Raw genomic sequence first — 20,289 nt, forward strand, 5'->3', positions numbered from 1 at the left:
GACAGGGAGATCTTGAGAGAAGAGCTTGCTGGGTAGCAGGCCTAGCCTAAATGGCAAGCTGACTGTTCAGAAGGAGACCTTGTCTCAGGCAACAGGGCAGGGAACAAGAGAGGGAGAGACCCAGGGTCATTTGTAATTTCTGCATGTATGCATAGGGGCATATGTCCCTACACATTCATGTGCATGCATGCATCACGCACATGTACACATACACAATGTTTTTGAGAGGTATTTTCTCCTCCACACACAGACATCTTAGAAAGTCTACGGACTTTGAGGAAAATACTTAGTAAACAAAACTTTGACACCTCTAAGTGTCCTAAATAATTATATCATGATTTTGATTAATATGCTATGGCGTGTGTCACATTAGCTGGTTAGCATTCGTTTTTCTTTTAGAGAGAATTATAATCTATGCTGCTTTCTAGTCTTCCCCAAAGTATTGTTTCCTAAGTAGGAAAGGTAAGACGGCATGATTCTAGCACTTCCTGTCTCTCCTTGGCTTCTACTGGAACTGCAACAATGTAAGCATGCCGTTACCCTTTGTGGGGCTGCTGGCGACTAGCATCACACAAAGCGTTAACACTTCCTACAATGTGCTGATTAACAACTTGGACAGAGAGGCGCGTAACTCCCCCACTGCAGGCTGAACGTACGGCGTGGTTCCACCCAGGATCGATGCTGTTATGGGATACCTGACTAGCATTCAGAGATCCCTGTTTCACAAATGGCTCCCCATTGGCTATTGATGATCCGCTATGTCGGGATCACTGTGTAAGTGCCCAAACACCACTTTAGGGCAGCGTAAGCCCATCACTTCACATTACAGGGATTGATGGGTCCACAGGTTCCCAAACAGCTGCAGACATTCAGTGGGAGAATCCAAGGGGGGGGGGGAGGTCATTTCAGGAGGCACAGTTCTATAACTGTATTTAAAGGAGGCTAACCCAGATCAGAGCGAAAATCTGAGGTTGTCTACCAGTAATAATTAGACCTTCCACCTTTGAGAATTGCTTAATGGTTCCAATACTACATGCTGTGTACGCCTCACTAACACGGCCCTCTAACATTGGGCTAGGGTGCTGTTTGAGTCCAGTATTAAAGGAAATGTCCAAAGGCTTCAAACACGAGACAATGATAATCATACGTAAGAATTCCATACGTAAAGGAAATAGGGGAAATTCTTACTTTAGAGCAGAAGTGTCAAGATAACTGGTTTAAAAAAAAATTCCTAACAGATGTTTCAAAACTTTACGATATGGATGGAGAAAGCCCTTCATTTGCAGAAACCAAAGGGGTTGTGGGATTGTATTCGGCAGTGAGAAATCACCTCTGTGATCAAGCGCATGGGCCTGACCTGCGAGGATGGATCTGATTTATGTCAAAGTTAAGTTTGAGAAAGCCATAGTTTCTCTCAGGAAAAGACAAATATTTTAAAGGTATGTGATTCCTACAGTAAATATTAGTGTTCTGCCGAGCTGCAAACTGGCTTCCAAATGGGCCACAGCTGTTTGAAATAAAGTCCAAAGTTGGCCAGAAGTGGATTTAAAAATCATAATACAGCATTTATCATTTCCCCAACCCATCTAAACACGTTTGAATCCATCCTGCCTTAATGTACTTATATGCTGTGGTTTGTTATTCCAAGAAAGCCACCATTTCCTATCTAAGGATTGCATCTAGTTGGTTAAACTAAAACATATATAACAGCTCACCCGAAACACACATAGATAGAGATCAGATGGCAGTCCTGGAGAACACATCCTGTTCATATGATCCCGTGATTCACTGGACGCTCTAAATACCTCTCAGTACATGGGTTTTTATAGGCTGATAATCCCTAATTAAAATCAGCAGGTCAATGCCAGTGACTATGACACACTTAAACAGGAGAAAATTCTGAGGCACTCTGTTCGTTCCCTCTTGCATTCTTCTTCCACAAACAATCCACCCAGCTAATGGAGAAAACCAAAGTCTTATAAATACCAGCTAATTCCCTCTTCCTCCCCTTTCTTCTGGCTCGTCCTCATAACCTCCAGCCAGTTTACTTCAACAGTCGTTACAGTCATAAGAAGAAAAGGTGCAAAATCCTTCTGACTTTGAATTCTATTCAAACCCCATTTAAACACTGACAAGGTGTTTTCCTTTTAGGATAAGTGCAAATGCCTCCCCCAACCACTGCCATTTCATATTTATAGAAAATGCTTAGCAACAGAATTATGTATGAATAACTTCATCACCCTCCCAGAGACACATCTTTAGAAACTTCATGTGTATACCCACTTTCAGCGATGCCATTATTTAGGTCAGTCAGAGACAGGTATCAGTATTTTACACACGGCGTGGTCCTTCAATACAGGGACCTATCCATCTTGTCTAACTTGCTCACATTTTCTTAAGGATACCCTAACTGGAAAGACTTCATAAGGTAGTGTTCAGAGGATTGAAAATGTTATAGGATGTGTCAAAAATATTGCCGTTGGTTCCTTCTGAAGACTGTCTGATATACTTGGTCATGGTGCCACCCTTGCTGCTAGAGGCCAGAAACAGGCAGCTTGGCTTTAGAGACTGCTATAAAACATATCTACTGATATATTAAATGGAGATGGCTAGCTGAATATCACGTTGTTCGATCTTAACCAAAAGACTGGTTCCTGTGTGCCTAACGTATTGTGAAGCACGAAGGGCACAAAACAAAAGAACATTTAAACTATTCTTTGACTATGTGTTTCAGGTTGTCAGCATGTGCTTTCTTTTATGTATCTTTAGTTCCTCCAACAAGAATGTTGCCTTGGTATTATTATACCCACTTTACAGAACAGAAAACACACATACTCACACAGACCACACATTCACACCACACACACACTCACACACTCACATAACACACACACTCACACACACACTGCACACACACATTCACACACACCACACACACACCACACACTCACACCACACACACACTCATGCACACACTCACCACACATACACTACACACACCACACACACACACACACACACACACACACACACACACACACACACCATACCCCCCACACACCAGTGAAACAGGGCAGAATCAGGAGCGAATCAAAGCAATCTGGAGCCAGTCATCTGTGTTTGCTCACTGTCTCCCCCTAGCTGTGGAAATAACTTTAGGAGCCTCCTGAAATTAGAAACTACAGGGTGAATGGATCTCTTCTTCATGGTAGGAGCCCAGCACGCTGGGCAGTACCTGATGCATAATAGGTGCTCAGGAAACACAGTCAGACATCACCAAGTGATCGGGAGGATTCTGAGAAATGTGTTGGCAGGAGAGGCCGTTATGGTGTTGACATAACAGGGTGCACTTACATAAAATAATTGCAATGGTAGCAGGCTGTAATTACACACAGTCACTGTTGACCACAGAGCTCATATTGACAGCGGTAGTGTCATGCCCTCCCATGACAATCTCTAGTGAATAAGAGTCCCTGCAATGGGGTTTCACATTTTCTGAGTCAGCATTAGCAAGGATGCTAAGGATAAACCACTAAATTGTATCTTCAAAATTAAAACATATGTCAATGGAAACAGAGAAGTTGATAGACATGTAACCTACCTCGAACATATGAACAAATGGTAGGTTGTAGCAAACTTGAATGGAATTAATATCATATTGGAGTAATCTCCTCACTAAAGCTATGGAAACTTTCAAATGAATTATCAGCTCCCATTGCGTGTAGTATATAAATATTCACACACCTGAATCACTCCTGTTTATGCCTATGATGCTGTGGCACGTTCTCATTAATGTGTCAGGATGTATATGTATATATAAATACTTGGCTTTTGAAGCTCAAGTTATAATCTAATTGCTCACTTGCAAATTTCTATGAATATAAATATTGCTTACAGGCTGTGGTCTTTATTATTTTTGCTAATTAAGATTTCCTTTATATATTATTTGAATATTATAAATTTTTCATGAATAATTATTTTTTATAGTTTTGTTGTTTTGTTCTGAGACTATCATATAGGAGTGAAATGTATTTTAATCATATCTACCCGTCCATATCTCCTCTAACTCCTATGTTCTCTTCCTCTGTGAATGCGTATGCGTGTGTGTGCATGTGCGTGTGTTTGAATGTGTGTATGTGTGTGTGTGTGCGGTGTGTATTAAGTGCTGCCCTGTGTACTTGGGTAAAGAGCTGAGGCTTCTGAATGAACAATTGTTCTACCTATGTATGCCTTATGCTTCATCTTTTAGAGGCTGGGAAAGATGACATGCTTATAAATAAATTACTAAGATAAGCTTATACAGTGCCAGTGCTATAGTGTGTCAGGACTTTGGTTAACCTTAAGTATAGTTGACACAAAATCCACATTTCGTCCTAAGATGAGGGGCAAACACCAGAGCCGCCTTTATGTAGTGGGTGTCTGAGCAGCAACGAGGAGTAAATGATTTGATTCGCGGGCTCCGAGGATTTATCAGCAGCTTACTAAGTATAATTCTGGCTCTTCATATCCCTGCTGCTTCTAATTTAGCAGGACAGGCTCCTAATTGAAGCAAATTAACTATTTACACTTGCCCCTTCTACTCGGGAAGAAGACACAGCAGCAGGAAGGAGGAGGAGGAAATTACTTTCTTCCCACTTGTGCCAGATCTGCCCTTATATAAACACATTAACAGTAATTTCATGAGGCGTCAAACATAGGAATAAATACTGAGAGATAAAATAATGAGGTGCTGCTATGAGCTGAACTGCTGGGGCTAATATCCTTGGATATGAATTATGCATCCCGAAAGAAGGCATATGCTACAGGATTCAAACGCGCTCCCTGCAAGTGATATCTGCTCATTAGGCTAAGCCTTGCGAGGTAAATTCACTCTCTTCTTCCACGACAGGACTAGCATTTACAAAAACCCACTCTCCGGGCACCGTGGGCTGAGGTTTCCCCTGAACATGCCAAATCCGAGTAGGCTTTCCACTCCTTTTTTTTTTTTTTTTTTTTTTTTTTTTTTTTTTTTTATCACAACAGCAAGTTTATTTAGCTCTTGGCTGCAGCTTTAAAGCCAGTTAACGGAATGTAAACAAGAACATTTTGTTTGTAATTTGCTAAATGTCTTACAGCCCGACTGTGTCTCCAATTAGGAACTTAAGGTTCATTTAGTCATTTACATCTGGTTCTGATTTAAGGTGACTTTCCATGACTAAAAGGAACTCCAGAACCCTTTATGGCTCTCTGGGCCAACATGTTCTGTGGAAAGCTGACCAGCCTCTTTGTTTTACAGCCTCGGAATTGTCTTATATCGCCATTATATGCTCAGGTCCTATACCACCAGTGACCAGAATCAGAGCGTTTCAAAGTAACAGAGCAAGGAGAAATTTAGACAGAATCTTATAAACAAGATGTCATGGGTTGCTGAAACCCCAAGACCACGATGCAGGAGGATGGTATGGTTAACTTATCTTCCTTGTTCTGCAGGTCGAGTCAGGGGAAGATAAGCAGCCAAAGCTGGCATCACGGCCATCCTCATGTCCCCCCCCCCCCCTCCATCTGGTGTCTTTTAAACAACTCGGTAAGCTTCTGAGATGGGTTCTTCATTGTCTTCTGAGTCATTAGCATTTAAAACCCTCCCTTTGGAATCCCAAGCACACAATTTTTCACTGCATTCCAGATTCTGCATTGTCTTCTCAAGCATTCAAATGGAGCCATCTCTGAGATGGGGTGTGTTTTCAGTGTCTTTGGAGGGAAAGATCCATAAAGGAGATTTTGCGTTTCTTGAGAATTGTTATCACTTCCCTTGGATTTCTCCTCCTTGAAAGAGTATTTGTGGAACCAGCATACACACAGTTTCTCACTCTGCATGGAGTCTAGAAGCTAAAGACCTGCTCTCTGTGCTGGGTTTCCACTTTGCCTGGACGCCACACTGAGCAGGCATGCCATGGAAGCAGAGAGCTCTATTAGGCGTGTTCCTACTGGTAGGCAGAAAACTATTCAACTCTAATCTCACTAATGATGTTTTCCCTTAAATATTGTAATTTTCTGAGTCCCCAATAAGTCATTGGTAACCCTGCCCATTTCTTCCAGCTTGTGTTTCTAGCTGTAGCCGTTCACAGCTGTGGGCTATTTTGACAACAGGATTTCCAACTCACTACAGCACACGAGAGCCCCACCTCCTAGTAAAACTGCCAACACAATGCAAAACCATCCTGTGGGCTTGTCTAAACTAATTGAGGAGTGTTCCTTTAAAAATATGGAACAGTAGGTAGGCTCCCCAGATCTGAATATTAAACAAGAGTTAAGTACAGTTCCTTTAAGTTTGAAGCAGATATTACAGAGTGTTGGCACAATACAGGGAATGAATGGGCGGTAATGCAGCAGATATAACATCCTGGAATAATTTTGACAGTTTTTGGATCTCCAAAGTGTCTTTTAGGCAGGCACATTTGCCTCAAGCGCATCCCCTGCAAGCAGTCGGTGACAGTCAGTCACAGTGCAGCGGAGCCGTGGCTGGACCAGAGGACACCAATGGTCTGAGTGCAGCCATGGGCCTGTGCCCTGTGTGTGAGGGACGCAGAGAGAGTAATGCGCAGCCTGTGTCTTTATTAAGTCAGAGCATCTTTACATGGAAAGAATCAGTACTCCCAGATCCCTGAGGCATCAACAGGGAACAGCAGGCATGGCCACAGACCATCTCGGGGCAACCTAAATTGCTCACAACACCTTGTTTGGGTAACTCTCAAAAAAAGTACTCAAAATTTAAAATACATCTTTCAAGAAACATCAGTAGAAGTATTTTCTTAGACAATCTTGGCATAAACCAGTTTCAGTCAGCAGAGTTTGATTCTGGGATATGAATCGTATCGTCTAACTATTATATGAGTCTGTTCTTTATCTACCAAATGCATTTGCCTTCCAACACCCCTCCATAAACCTTAACTACCTCCACACGCGAGAACTCGGGGAAGACTCATTTTGAGTTACTTATTGAGAAGTAAAATGTAAAAGAGAAGAGAAGATGTCTTGACATTGTAGGTGTTTGATTAAGAAGTCTTGACTATTACATTGTAACTGTAATCATATCTACTCTAAAACCTAGAGTCAGGGATGGGACTAATGTTCCCTTTTAAAATGACAGTGGATAGTAGCATTCCAACCTCTCTCCTCTCACTCTCATATGCATATGTAAAATCTCTCTCATATGCATATATATGTAACTCATATGCATATATATGTAATCACTCCCTCTGCACACACACAATCTTATATAGCTAGGCAAAAAGAATGTTGAAAGATTTTAATATTCTCCTCTTGTTATATTAAAAGTACAAATCATCATTATAATGCAATCAGCGAATGAAACTTGGCTCTTTACCCTTGCTGTCTTTTGGAATTATCTGGTTTTGATTGAATGAAGATTATTATTTTTCTCCACCAGAAAGAAGAGTACAGATAGTTATTTTTATATTGGAAATGCAAAGGGCAGCTCATGGTTATGAAAAGTCTTTATAACTCTCTTGAAAACCCTGGGTTTGAACGTAGGAAAGTCTTCGGCCAACTGGGACCACAGAGACTAGATGTTAGCCTGAGAAAAGGATGTTTTTGAAGGAGCAGAAGGCAAGGCAGAACAAACGGGAACCATGTCTACCTTCTGATGAACAAGAGTTGTGGTGCACAGTCCCTGGGGAGAGGGCACTTTCTGGAGCTTCCTCCAGGAAATTTCATCTTCGAGTGGAAGAGGGCAAAGGGAGATGCTCAGGACATTTCCAAGAGTACATGGAGGATTAGCAGAAGAGCAGAATAGGTAGGCATGGATGTGACATTGTTTGGAGAAAAGGGACAAGGACTGGGCTCTCTCTCATCCATGTGGACTTTGACTGTCATTCAGGAATTCCCTAGTAACTGGAGGGAAGCCATCTTTACAGTTCCACCCCCATTTGGAAACCTCATCTAAGATCAGGGAGTATGGGAGATAACTGATCTGAGTTAGGAACCATCTAGAAACTGACTCTAAAATTCTGAAATAATCATATTAGGATTCAATTAGAAGTAGACACTACAATGTTACCTGCTCAGTACCAGTCAAGTTGCTATCCTAATCAAGTACACTGAGTTCTCAGGGTATGTTCACTACCATTACAGATGGCTCTTAGCTCCCTGTACTCTGCAGAGAAGGTCTTGTTGGCATTCCCTCTGCCTAGCAACCTTGAAGACATAAGAACATGTGTAGAAATTCCAGATCATTAAGGGTAACTTTCAGTAGTTAGAGGTGTTGGGGGATGGGAGGATATGTTCTGTTTCTTGGCATCTGGTATTATCGTGGCGACCATCACTACCGCTGAGAGTTTGTCAGGGGAGAACTGTGAGTTAAATGGCAAGGTCTCCTCATTGTGGCTAAGTCCCAGCTATGTAGGTGTTGAGAGATCAACCGCACAGTGGAGACCCAGTTGTCTTGCTTATTGCCAAATCTACCGTCTCTAGACAGTGCTTGGCAAACAGATGCTCAAAAATTGGTTAGATAAATGAATGAACTTATTACTACTTCATTCTATCTCATAAATTGTGGACAATTCATTATAGACCCGTGAGTACTGAGTAGAACAAAGGAAATAATACAAATATCTTTTAACAGTATAAATCCTACTTAGAGCATATATATTGACATAAACTAAGATTCCTTGAGAACCTATGGTTTTTTTTTTAAAGTCCCAATCTACTCTCCACTGTGTGTGTGAGATGACAGATAGATGGATGGATGGATGGATAGATAGATAGATAGATAGATAGATAGATAGATAGAGGGAGAGAATGGCTATGTATGGTCCTGTGCATGCCAAGCACCTGCATGGCAGTCACAGGACCATCTTAGGTGCTGGCCATGGCCTTCCATGTTGCTGTGGCAGAGTCTCCTGTTGTTCTCTGCTCTGAATGCCAGGCTAGCTGGCCCATGAGCTTCCAGGGATATCCCTATCTCTGTCTCCACATTACTGCAGAAGTGTTAGGTTCCCATCTTCCTCCATCTTACCGTAGAAGTGCTAGGACATGAATGTGACACCCTCTCTGGCTTTAGAGGGGTTCTGTTCTTTATGTGGTTTGAACTCTGATCTTCACCCTGACGCAGCACATACCTCACCCGTGATTTTAAATACACTCCCCGGATATGGGGCAGAGCAGCAAATATTTCTATCAAGAATCAAACGTGACCCTAATACTTGATCAGTGCACTTTGTTTTATTTCACAATTGCTGTGCTTATGTTGTCATTTTGACAATTTTATTCATTATCACGCTTATTTAATGTTTGTGGCGATAATCCTACATTTTGACAACGACCATCTAGCCTCTAAGTTAGACACAGGATTGGTATTGTTTCTTCATGTGGGCAAGCTCCAGCTATTTTCTGAAATTTTACTCCTCACCCTCTTCAAGATCTCCCAGGTGACTGTGGCACTGCTGGCATATCTCAGTGCCCTTCCCTAAGCATGGCCCTCAGTCACACCATGGCCATGCATAAGGAAAGAAAGGGAATCCGGCAATCTGTTCCCATTTAACACAGCCTGGAAACATGGGCTAAATTACATATCCTGGTGGTCTTCAGGCAAGGGCCAAGGAGAGAAGCTCTTAGATTTGAGGTTTGTTTTGCAAGGAGCAGAAAGAGAGTTAGCTGACAACAGGGTAAACAGTGAGTGCTGACGAGAGGCATGGGTGATTTCCAAGGGGGACTTTTAATCACTATGCACAGGCTGTCAACATTAAGAAGTGAGGTAATCCTGGCTGGGGTATGTGGAAGTCTTTCCAAACATAGCTACGCTGAATAAACCTTGAAACAAGGGAGCTAATACGCTACTTATTGGAGAGCATAAAGGGAGTGCATGATTAAGGGCCTTATGTTAAAGTCTGGTTTAGGTAGGGACACTAAGTCACAGTTATGGCATCTGGCTACTTTCCCTAATGCTTTCTGAAGCTCTTTTTGAAGCCTGTACACACTGTCTGTGATCAAGCCGATGCCATCCATTTTAAAGCCTTCTTACCTGTTTCTGCTCTTCTCCGAGGCCATCCCACATCGAAGCCACAATCTTAGAGACTTCACCAAAAGTAGCATTCGGATTTTGGCCCTTGATGGCAGCCTGAGTATCTCGAAAGAACAAAGCGTAGGCAGACACGGGCTTCTGGGGCTCATTAGGGTCCTTCTTCTTCTTTTTTTTGGGAGTTTTTGGTTTTTTCCCCATATCAGAGGCAGGCCGCTTCTCTCCACCATTGATCTGAAATAAAAATCAAGACAGTTATGGAGGAACTAGAAAGTCAGTGGCCGAATCATATTGCTATTCTTCTTTGACATAGACACAAAATACCACCCTAGACAATCCCCACATAGAGGTGTTTTTTTCACCTGTGTATGCCATGCCTAGCTGGTGCATCCATGGGTGAGCCTAACTCTGCCTTCCATCTTCCCATAGAATTGCTGGGGTTAGAAAAGTGTGATAACATGTCTGCCTTTACATGAGTTCTGGGGATTTGAACTCAGGTCTTCACACTTGTCAGCAAGCACTTTACTATGTTAAATGCTACTTCTTATCTCCCTTCATCCTCTCTCTGTCACTGTACTTGTGACAGCAGCAACCTTCTTGGGATCTTACTGGGCTTGCTTTCTTCTGTGGACTTCTAACTTAGCTTCCTAATTATGACTTTAAACATTGGGTCAGCAAGTCTGAGAAAGTCTAATAGTGTGTTTTAACTTAGGTCAGTGGATGTGGTTGGGGATGGGAATCTAGCGATGCTTATGGTTTTGAGAGTGGACAGACCCTAGAATCCGGATCACTACTATCCAGCAGTACTTTCTGCATTGATGGCAAATTCTATAATCTACACTGTCCTATTTGCCTTTCACGAGCCACGTGGTGGTAATGAATGCTTAAGTGAATGAGAGGAATTGTATCCCTTTTCAAATTATACTAGCAACAAGTATCCAATGGCTAACATATTAGATACCCCCACCAAAATCTAGATTCCAGAAATTTCTATATCAACCTAGATTAGCATTTTACTCCATTTAAAAATAGAATCAATTTTTCTTCACTGCTCTGAGATCATCTAAATTGTTATTCTGACACAATCAGAAAATCTACACTGAGTGCGCTTAAGGTACCTGCAAGTGAATAGCATATTTGTTGCTAAGTAACCATGATGTCATTCAATCTATCTCTGTAAAATGAGGATTTGGGTAAGGATTTCTTTCCAGCTCTAAGGTTGTGAGACTTGATAGGAATATATAATGTTGCTACCTGGGAAGACTCCTGTTCACAAGGGCCTGTCCCACTGACCTAAATCCTGTTTCCACGATCTCCCAGCAGATCTCCTTACCGGCTATGGTTGTTCTGTGCTTTTCCTACCATTGGCTAATGTATGTCTTATCCACGTAAGATGCTGGTGATGCACGTGTGTAAGACTACCCCCACTGTGCAGAGGACACATACTCAGTCAAGAGTCCTATGGAAATATCACAAGACCTGTGCTCATTCCTTCCTTTAGTTAACTATCAGCTGTGTTGTCTTTCTTAAAGCAATTTTCCTGAGCTCCCGTCTTTCTACCATAAGCTAGTTCCAGATCTATTTTTATGATGACTGTAATGTACATATTTATGTATTTTAAAAATTTGACAGCTTATTCAACTACAGTTGATGGAACTTTAAAAATGAACTCATCAAAGAAATGCAAAAACATCATTTTTGTTTTTGATAATGTAAAGCCAGTTTAAAAGATTTGCTCAAGTACTAATAAGAAACAGGAAAGACTTAGTGAATCCTTTGCTTTGTTTTCATTTGAGAAAGATAGAGATCTGAGAATGACAGTTAAGATGACAATTAGCTATTGCTAATTGATAGTGGCTGGAAGGGGGATAGTTGATTTTCTACAGTGATTTGGCTATCCATGCTCCATTAATGGTCCTACATCCTTGTACATACATGTAGCACTTTGGACTTAAGAAGAAAACATAAAATTGAGAGGTGTGGTGGTTTGAAGAAAATGACCCCATTGGGTTCATATATTTGAATCTTTAGTCACCAGAGAATATAACTGAAAGAAGTATAAGGTTAGGAGGTGTGGCCTTGTTGGAGGAAGCATGTCACTGGGAGCAAACTTTGAGGTTTGCAAAGCCCATTCTAAGCCAAGAGTGTCTCCCTGCTGCCTGTAGATCTGAATGTAGAACTCTCACCAAATCTCCAAGAATATCTCTGCGTGCCTGCTTGCATGCTTTCTGCTGTGATGATAATGACTAACCTCTGCAACTGTAAACAAGCTCCCAACTGAGTGTTTTCTGTTACAAGAGTCGCCTTGGCCATGGTATCTTTTCACAGCAATAGAACAGTGTCTAAGACAGGAAGTAAAGTGAGGGAGGCCAGAGGAGAAGAAGTAGAGAGGAGAGAATGGGGGACTTAATTGCGACACATTGCACGCATGTGTGAAATTCTCGAACAATTAAAGTGTTCTGCTAGAAAAAAGGAGTTGGCTGCTCTGAAATTGCCAGCTCCGGGAGATCAAAAAGCCCCATAATGACACGATGTTCCGAAACAAGTCAAGGTAACTTAGATTAACACTAGTCTATAATCGAGGTGTGATTCCATGAAACTGCCGAGTCCGCTACAGTTCTGAGAGAAGAGATGGTCATCAAATATCGTGGCCCATGGACCAACTTTGAACAAGTGTCCTGACAGACCTCGGCATGGGATGCGGCTCTCAGCCAACATCTCAACTCCATTGATGATACATAAGCAGACGGAAGGAGAAATAAGCGAGCCTTTTCTGTCCACCAAGGTGACACACGCTTGGATCTACTCCTCTTTAGAACCACCTCCTCAAAGCCCTTTTCTGCCCTGGCTGTACACTCTCCTTCACCAACACTTCTAGGTGCTTCCGATTCTTGCAGCTTTTTATAAAGTCACCAACGTCTTTACTGGATAACCCAAGTTCCTTGGGAAGGTGTGTCTCTCCTAGTGCTAGGACACCAGCCCTGTCTGGGCTCTTCTCTTACTTGGCTGGCCTTGCTGGGTTTCAGGATCACTTCTTTGGCTCATCTTCCCATGCATGGCCATTTTGGGGTGGCCGGGCAGAGTTCTGTGCTGCAAACTCTCTTCCCTTAGGAATCTTAAAAGCCCATAGGTTTCTCTTACCATTTGTGGTTGGATGGTTGTTAAGTCTGGGCTTCCCTGATTTGACATGCATGTAAGCAACTATTATTTGCTGTCACTATCTGAAAATCTTAATAATATTTCAAACTCAGGTCAGGCTCTTGTAATGCGCTTTTTGAGTTACCTAGATTTCCATCCACAGCATGTAACAAACTTCGAACTATACAATGATGGGCACATGGTGTTTGTGCTTTATTTCCCCAGCCCAAGTGGGAGTCAGGTATACTTTTGCTTACACTAGCATGTAGGTAGTTTCTGAAATACACAATAAGTACTTAGCAGTTGCTATAGCACTAGTAAATAAAGTAATATAAAATAATACTTTGACAGGAAGGATGAATGAATGTAAGTACAAATGGTTCCTGTTACAGGAAATTACCCAAAGATTTGCTTGAGCACTTAGGATAATAAGCAAATATGCAGGAAAAGAAAAAAAAAACTTGAACAGATTTTATTTAAAAAGCATTTGAAACCTTATTAGCAATTTCTTTGCACTATAGAATGTATCTTTGTGATTTTATTCTTTACAGTTTTTATAATGTCTAACTTTATAAATACCCATTGACATTCATAACAATACAATCTTTTAAAAAGGAATAACAAAAAGAGTCAAAAAGATTGACAATGTAGAATGTTAAAGCTGGGCGTGTGAACCACCTTTCCTGGATAAGTGGAGTTACCACCCCTCATGAAAAGAATCTCTCTTTTCAGCAAATGGAGACCAGCACAGAAAACCATAGCTTTGTACAATACAGAGATCAACAGATCATGGGGAACCCAGCCCCAAAAGATGCATCTACATAACAGCTCCTACATCTATTGCTCAGGGCACATGGAGGAAGAGGGGGGAAAGAGCTTGTAAGAATCATAATACTGAAATCCCTCACCCGCCTTTACTACTATAAAAACCCAATGCCAACTGAGCTTGGGGCTCTCTGATCCCTCCAATACATTGGGCAAATGGAGAGTTCGAATTTGCAAACCTATGTAAGAATAAAGACTCTTTGCTTTTATATACAGAATTCAGTCTCCTACTTAGTTTGGGGGCACTCTGTGATCTGGGCATAACATTTGGGGGCTCTCTGAGATCTGCATGTGCACCAGAATCACCACCCTGTAGAGCCTTCAGCCGGCCACTTATATATTAGATAGAGACTCCGAGATCCTAGCTGTGACCCAAGGTCTCCAAAGAAGATTATGGGACAACATGATGTTTCTGGATTATGACGATGCTGACCACTGGTCAAGCTGCTCCAGTGCAACACCTGCAGCCAGGACCCGGCCTAGACTGTGGACAAACAGCAGAACCCTGGCAAATTGATTGTACCACTTTTGCCTAGACAAAATAAGGTCAGTCTTTTTCATGTTTCTCTTCCACAGGGGAAAAAAAAAATCACCTCACGGGCCTAGCTAAGACTGTAAGACTGCTGTCCTGATACTTCTGCCTCCAATGCTGTGGAGACCTGGGTATGGCTAACTGTGTATGGACTCTGGTCCCTGTCATTCTTAATAGATTCAGAAGTATGCTCAGGTATACTTTATTTATCCTTCTGGGATCTCTGATAGTATTGACGTCTAGGCTAGCTATAACTTTGTTAGCTTAGCAGCAGCAGGTATCCAGATCCTTCCACAAGGTTATGGCCAGCTTGTTAACTCATTTCATATATATAAAATCAAACTTTGCTTTTTCTAATGCTACTAAGTCTCTTCATAAAAGACATTGTTTTAAGATATGTAAAGATCTGAGGCTATAAAAGATCATAAGCTTTGAGGGTCTCAGAAATGATGTAAAATATAAATACAGGTTACAATAGAATAAGATATGGAAAATATTTCTGATTTATTTCGCCTTCAATGGTATAGTTCTGATAAGATGGTAGAGCAATGACTACTTACTGTTTGGGTCATTTATTTTGGTTGTCATCTAGGTATAGACTTGAAGATGTTTCTAATCAGGCCAAAAACATCTCTGTCCTATCCATACCTGACTCTCTGGACAGTAGAAAAAGCTATATGCTTCTAACCAAAATCTGTAGTTTTGGCTAGGACTCAAAAGTATGAGTCTATTGCTGCTGTTTTACAGATACCCATTATCTGCTTTTTTATTTCTGTGATATGGATTTCAATATGGGTCTAAAAGTTTCAAATGTATTATTTTCCTTTAATTCCATAAATTTTAGCTTATCTCAATAAGTTTAAACTTATCTCAACAGGTTTCCTCTTGGCTGGCAGACACATCTAAGCATCACTTGTTGACTACAACCTGCTCTGAATGACTGTGAGCCCTGGACTTGCTGAACGCTAATGTGGACCAGTCCAGCTGATGTGAACGCTCCCTGTCTCATCAACAGATGCTTCTGATGAATGCCCCATTTCCTGAATTCCCTCCTTACCTTTGGCTAGCCTTTCAGCCTTCTTGGGCCCTGATAACAATGCCCCAATGTCAGCTTGAAGTAGTTACAGAAAAGAACACATCATCCCATGTTCTCTGCCAAAAATAGGTTGAAATGCTGAGACAAGGGGGAACTCCCTGGCATGGGGGACAAAATGGCTACCTTTAGTGCCCATTGACATACCAAAAAAATAGACCCCAAATTGTCCATTGTTAGATTTATTAACTAAAGTAACTCTGCAATAAGATAAGACACTTGACTTTCTTTATGTAGAACCAAAGAGGTATTATATGGCCTTAAACTATTATTTCTATATAAATCATTCAGGATTATAATGTGGCTGTACTCAAATATCACAGTTACAGGGCTTTAAGAATGGCAATAGATGCAAATGTCACTGCCCTAAAAAAATCTGTAAGCTAATGGTATTGAGGTCCCAATACTACTCCCTTGAGCCCCTAGGCAAGCAGGACCCATGTTTGGGTCCCGTCATTGGTAATTGTGAAAAGGGGGCAATGTGGGACCCAGGGCAGCCTGACCACACATAATTGGGCCCAGGCCATGTAGGGCACAGAGCAGGCTGCACTGGGTTTCAGGAAAAGCCCTAAGCTGGTGGCACCTAGGAACAGACCATCCAAAGGAAATTCCCAATGTTCTGACCACTGTAGATAGGATCACCTGCCAGTACACACCGCATTGCTTTTCACCAGGATACCCATAGACACATGTCTGCCAGTCGGGGTCCTGAACCTTAGAAATCCCTCATCCCTACCTTTGTTGTTATAAAAGCCAACCCCAACTGAGTTCAGAGTTCTTCGGTCACTCCAATACATTGGACCCGTGGAGAGTTTGAGTTTGCAAACTTGTGTAAGAGTAAAGGTTCTTTGCTTTTACAAAAAAACAAAAAAGATACACAATATCAGGAAGTCCTCTATGAAACAGTCTCCTCTAGAAACAGCTGCATAAACAAGACCAGAACAATGGTTATTTATTGGACGTGCTAATGTGGAAGGAGAAAATTTTCTCAGGGTCCTACCCCTAGACAAACAACTATAGGCAACTAAGTTCCAGGACTGCTGGAAGAAGAACACTTCATCTCTCCAAAGGGCTGAGACCCTTACTACCTGTCCAATGGAGAGTGGTCAGCTCTAAAACTCAGCAGGTTATATTGATATCTTTGTGCATATGCGTTCGTATACATACACATGTATGCATGTAACAATAACCAAAGGAAAAGAGGCTATAAACATGCGAGTGGAGGGGACATGGGGTGGGCATGAAGGAGGGTAGCTGGGAAAGGCTGGAGGGAGAAAAGTAGAGGTAGAGAGATTTAATTCTACTTCAATTGAAACCATATTAGAAAAAAAGCAATATTAAAGATGGAGTAGCCAAAGGAGACCAGTATTCAACTGTGGGTGACTTCTGCGGGTACGGTGTGCAGCATGGTCATTCCAGTAAGCAATACTGTAGTATGCACTTAAAATATGCTGACAGTATATTGTAAACATCCTCATTAACAACAAAACAAACAGAAAAAAAATAACAAGAAAACAACAATCAGTGACCAGGTAAGATAAAGTGGTGGGTGTGTTAATTATCTTGACTGTAGTCATCTTTCAATGATGCACATATGCACAGATAAGTAACTGCTTATTCAAAGAGAATATTACCTATATCCTTTTAGAACTTAATTAAAATAGTAATGAAGGGACAAACTGAAATAGTTGTGACTGACAATTATGTCAGTCTTTCCAGAAGATAATCAAATGCCAAGAGATAAATCAATCATGTAACAAATTTTTTTATTAAAGGATTTCCCAGAAACTATTTAAATAATTTCCTTTCTCCAGCCACAATAATTCAGGATCATTTTATTTTTAAACTGGTCTTATAATAATTCTTCTCTCAGTTTCATAATAATATTCTATTTCTTAGGATGACTAATGTGGTAGTGTGAATGTAATTGGCCCCATAAGTTCATAGGGAGTGGCACTATTAGGAGGTGTGGCTTTGTTGGAGGGGGTCTGGCCTTGTTGGAGGAAGTGTCTCACTGTGGGGGTGGGCTTTGAGGTTTCCTATGCTCAGGATACCACCCAGTTTCTGAGTCTATTGGTTTTTTTTTTTTTTTTGGCCTTCTGATCAAGAAGCAGCCAGCACCATGTTTTCTGGTTTGCCACCATGCTCCCATCATGATGATAATGGACTAAACCTCCGACAGTGTAAGCTGCTACCTTAATGAAATGCTTTCCTTTATAAGAGTTGTTGTGATACTGGTATCTCTTCACAGCAAGAGAAACGCTAACTAAGACAACTGACTAAAGAGAACAATCTGTAACAGAAAAGGCTCAGTGATATGGACTGTAATGCAGACAATAATTTTGAAGCAATGCATAGTACATTCTAGGAACCCCTAAACCTTTCCGGTTAGCTGTCTGGAGGTTTTCCAGACTTTCTTAGCTTGGTTTGTATGGTTGAGCAGGGTACATTTTGTCTTAATGTCAGATTTTGTTACTAGAAGGAAGCATTTTATGATCTCTACCTCCATTTTCTGAAGGCACAAGAGACTCCATGCGCCATGGAGTATTCCTCTGAGTCTTTGGTCACTTATCTGACATTCCTGAGAACCAGAATGTGTGGTATCACCCAGCCCTTAAGGCCACTCATACACTCATACCAATACATCATCTTTGTTTTTGCTCTGGCTAAACCAAGAGCAAACCCATCTTTCAGTCACCAGCATGCCACGCCTTCTCTTTAGAGACACACTCAGTCCACTATTGCTCTGAATTGTCTTCCACGCCTGAAAACTGACAGGCATAAGAGAGGACCCATCTCAGAGATAGCCATTTGCCGCCCATTAGTCAAGATTCACTGTCATCCCTTCAATAATTAATCTAGGTCATCCAAACTATCTTGGGTTGTAATCTTCTGACTCCTCATAGAACTGCCTGCATGTATCTCCACGGTGCTTTGACATAGTGCCCCACTGTTCACCACAGATGCACACGAAGGGGGAAAGGGATATGCAAGGAAAATGCATTTCAGAGAGCATTGTTCATTATGTTGTTCAGTCTTTCTGCATAAAAGATTATTTCATGGACACAATGGCTTTCCTTTTTAGATGGAATAAAATAGAATGAAAATTCCCTGACATGGCTAGACGCCTTCTGCATTCAAGCACCTTGGCAGTGATTGGTCAAGATGTTTGCTCGCAACACAAGGCACAGTCCTCTGATGTGTGGTTTGTATTGTCACCACTTTTCATACTTAAGAAACATGCAGAATTGAGTGACCCTTTTAGAGTCTGCTTAATGAGCAGGGAATGGTAACCCCCACCCCCACTTTCTAGCAGTAGCTTTGTTCCTCATGTGAAAAGCACATAGTCACTGGCCACATGCAAAGCGTCCTCGGAAAGGAGCATTGCTTCAATTTGGAACCATTTACATGCCAGTAATGGATTGTATTTTGAAAAGTACCCGGCTCTTTTGACCACAAACTATTTAGAATGAACATAAGAATGAGTATGGTTGAGCTGGAAAAAAAATTAGCTAAATGGATTTACAATATGTCCCTGGGTGTTGTCTGGATTTTGGCTTTATGGATGAAAGCTTATAATTTTAGACCTTAACTTTCTAAGAAGTTCTAGGTTCTATAATCCATAATACCCCGTCTCATAGAACTTTCTAGACTGATAGGTATATTCTCTGCCATGTCAAAAGAGTAGTCATTCGCAACATATAACTATACACCACAAGCATAAAGTTGGTACAACTGAGAGTTGAAAGGTTTTGCATTTAATCTTAACTCACTAAATATAAATCTAAGCAGCCACTGATGACTATTGGCTGTTACGCTAGATGAGATAGAAGTACGCACTGAACACTCCTCTAGAGCATTTATCAACTAGAGAGTAAAGTTCACTTCCATTGTATCCCATTTAGATCACAAAATCACCTTCCAAAGAAGACAGGCCCACTGAAAATGAGAAGTCTTATGAATCATTACCCCCTTTCCACTATGTGGTGTCTTTCAACGACTCACCATATATGCCTGCTCTTCTATTGCACAGCAACGGGCAAAGGTTCATCATTGCAAAGCAAAGATTTGAAGTGCATTTAAAAATTTTATGAAAATGATAGCAATTAACAACATGGCCGAACTGTTTACCTACAGTTTTTTCTCATATTCAATTAAAGCACTATTTAATAAATACATTCAAAATACATATATCTTACTCATAAATATTACACAAAAGCTTTATGTTGCACATGCTTTCCTCTATCTTACTTAGGGAAAGATGTATTTATCATAATTCTACGATATCTTTAGGCTTCTGACAAGCCACCTCCTGTCAGGTATTATTGCTTAGTTATAATGGGTTCATGTAACTTACTTATTACAAGGAAATAATAATCTCTTAATTTAAAGGAAACATGTGCTCAGAATATTGCTTGGAGAATACTTCCCTATTCTAGAATGCAAGACTTTAGCAATATCAGGGAAAGAGTCAGGGGTGGGACTTAGTGTTGGAGCCCTTGCCTAGTATGCAAAACACTGAAGGTAAACACACACACACACACACACGCACACACACACACACACACACACACACACACACACACACACACACAGAAAGAGAGTCATTTATATTGAAGCGTCTCCGGAGAAGTTAGAAATGTCTATAAGCATATTTAAAATAAACTGCCATGGTCGTGAAGCCTT

General features: G+C 41.2%; 1 protein-coding gene across 1 annotated transcript in view; it reads right to left on the reverse strand.

Annotated features, from left to right (window-relative positions):
* Tox (thymocyte selection associated high mobility group box) overlaps window positions 1–20,289 on the reverse strand; it is a 276,136-nt gene that overhangs the window by 17,979 nt on the left and 237,868 nt on the right. The window contains exon 5 of the mRNA XM_041657265.1: window positions 10,019–10,249. Within this exon, the coding sequence (XP_041513199.1) occupies window positions 10,019–10,249 (231 nt within the window). The remainder of the gene's footprint in view (window positions 1–10,018; window positions 10,250–20,289) is intronic.

This window comes from Microtus oregoni, unplaced genomic scaffold, assembly GCF_018167655.1.
Source record: "Microtus oregoni isolate MIOR12 unplaced genomic scaffold, Mior012 000008F_ref0000371, whole genome shotgun sequence".
Classification (NCBI taxonomy): Eukaryota; Metazoa; Chordata; class Mammalia; order Rodentia; family Cricetidae; genus Microtus; species Microtus oregoni.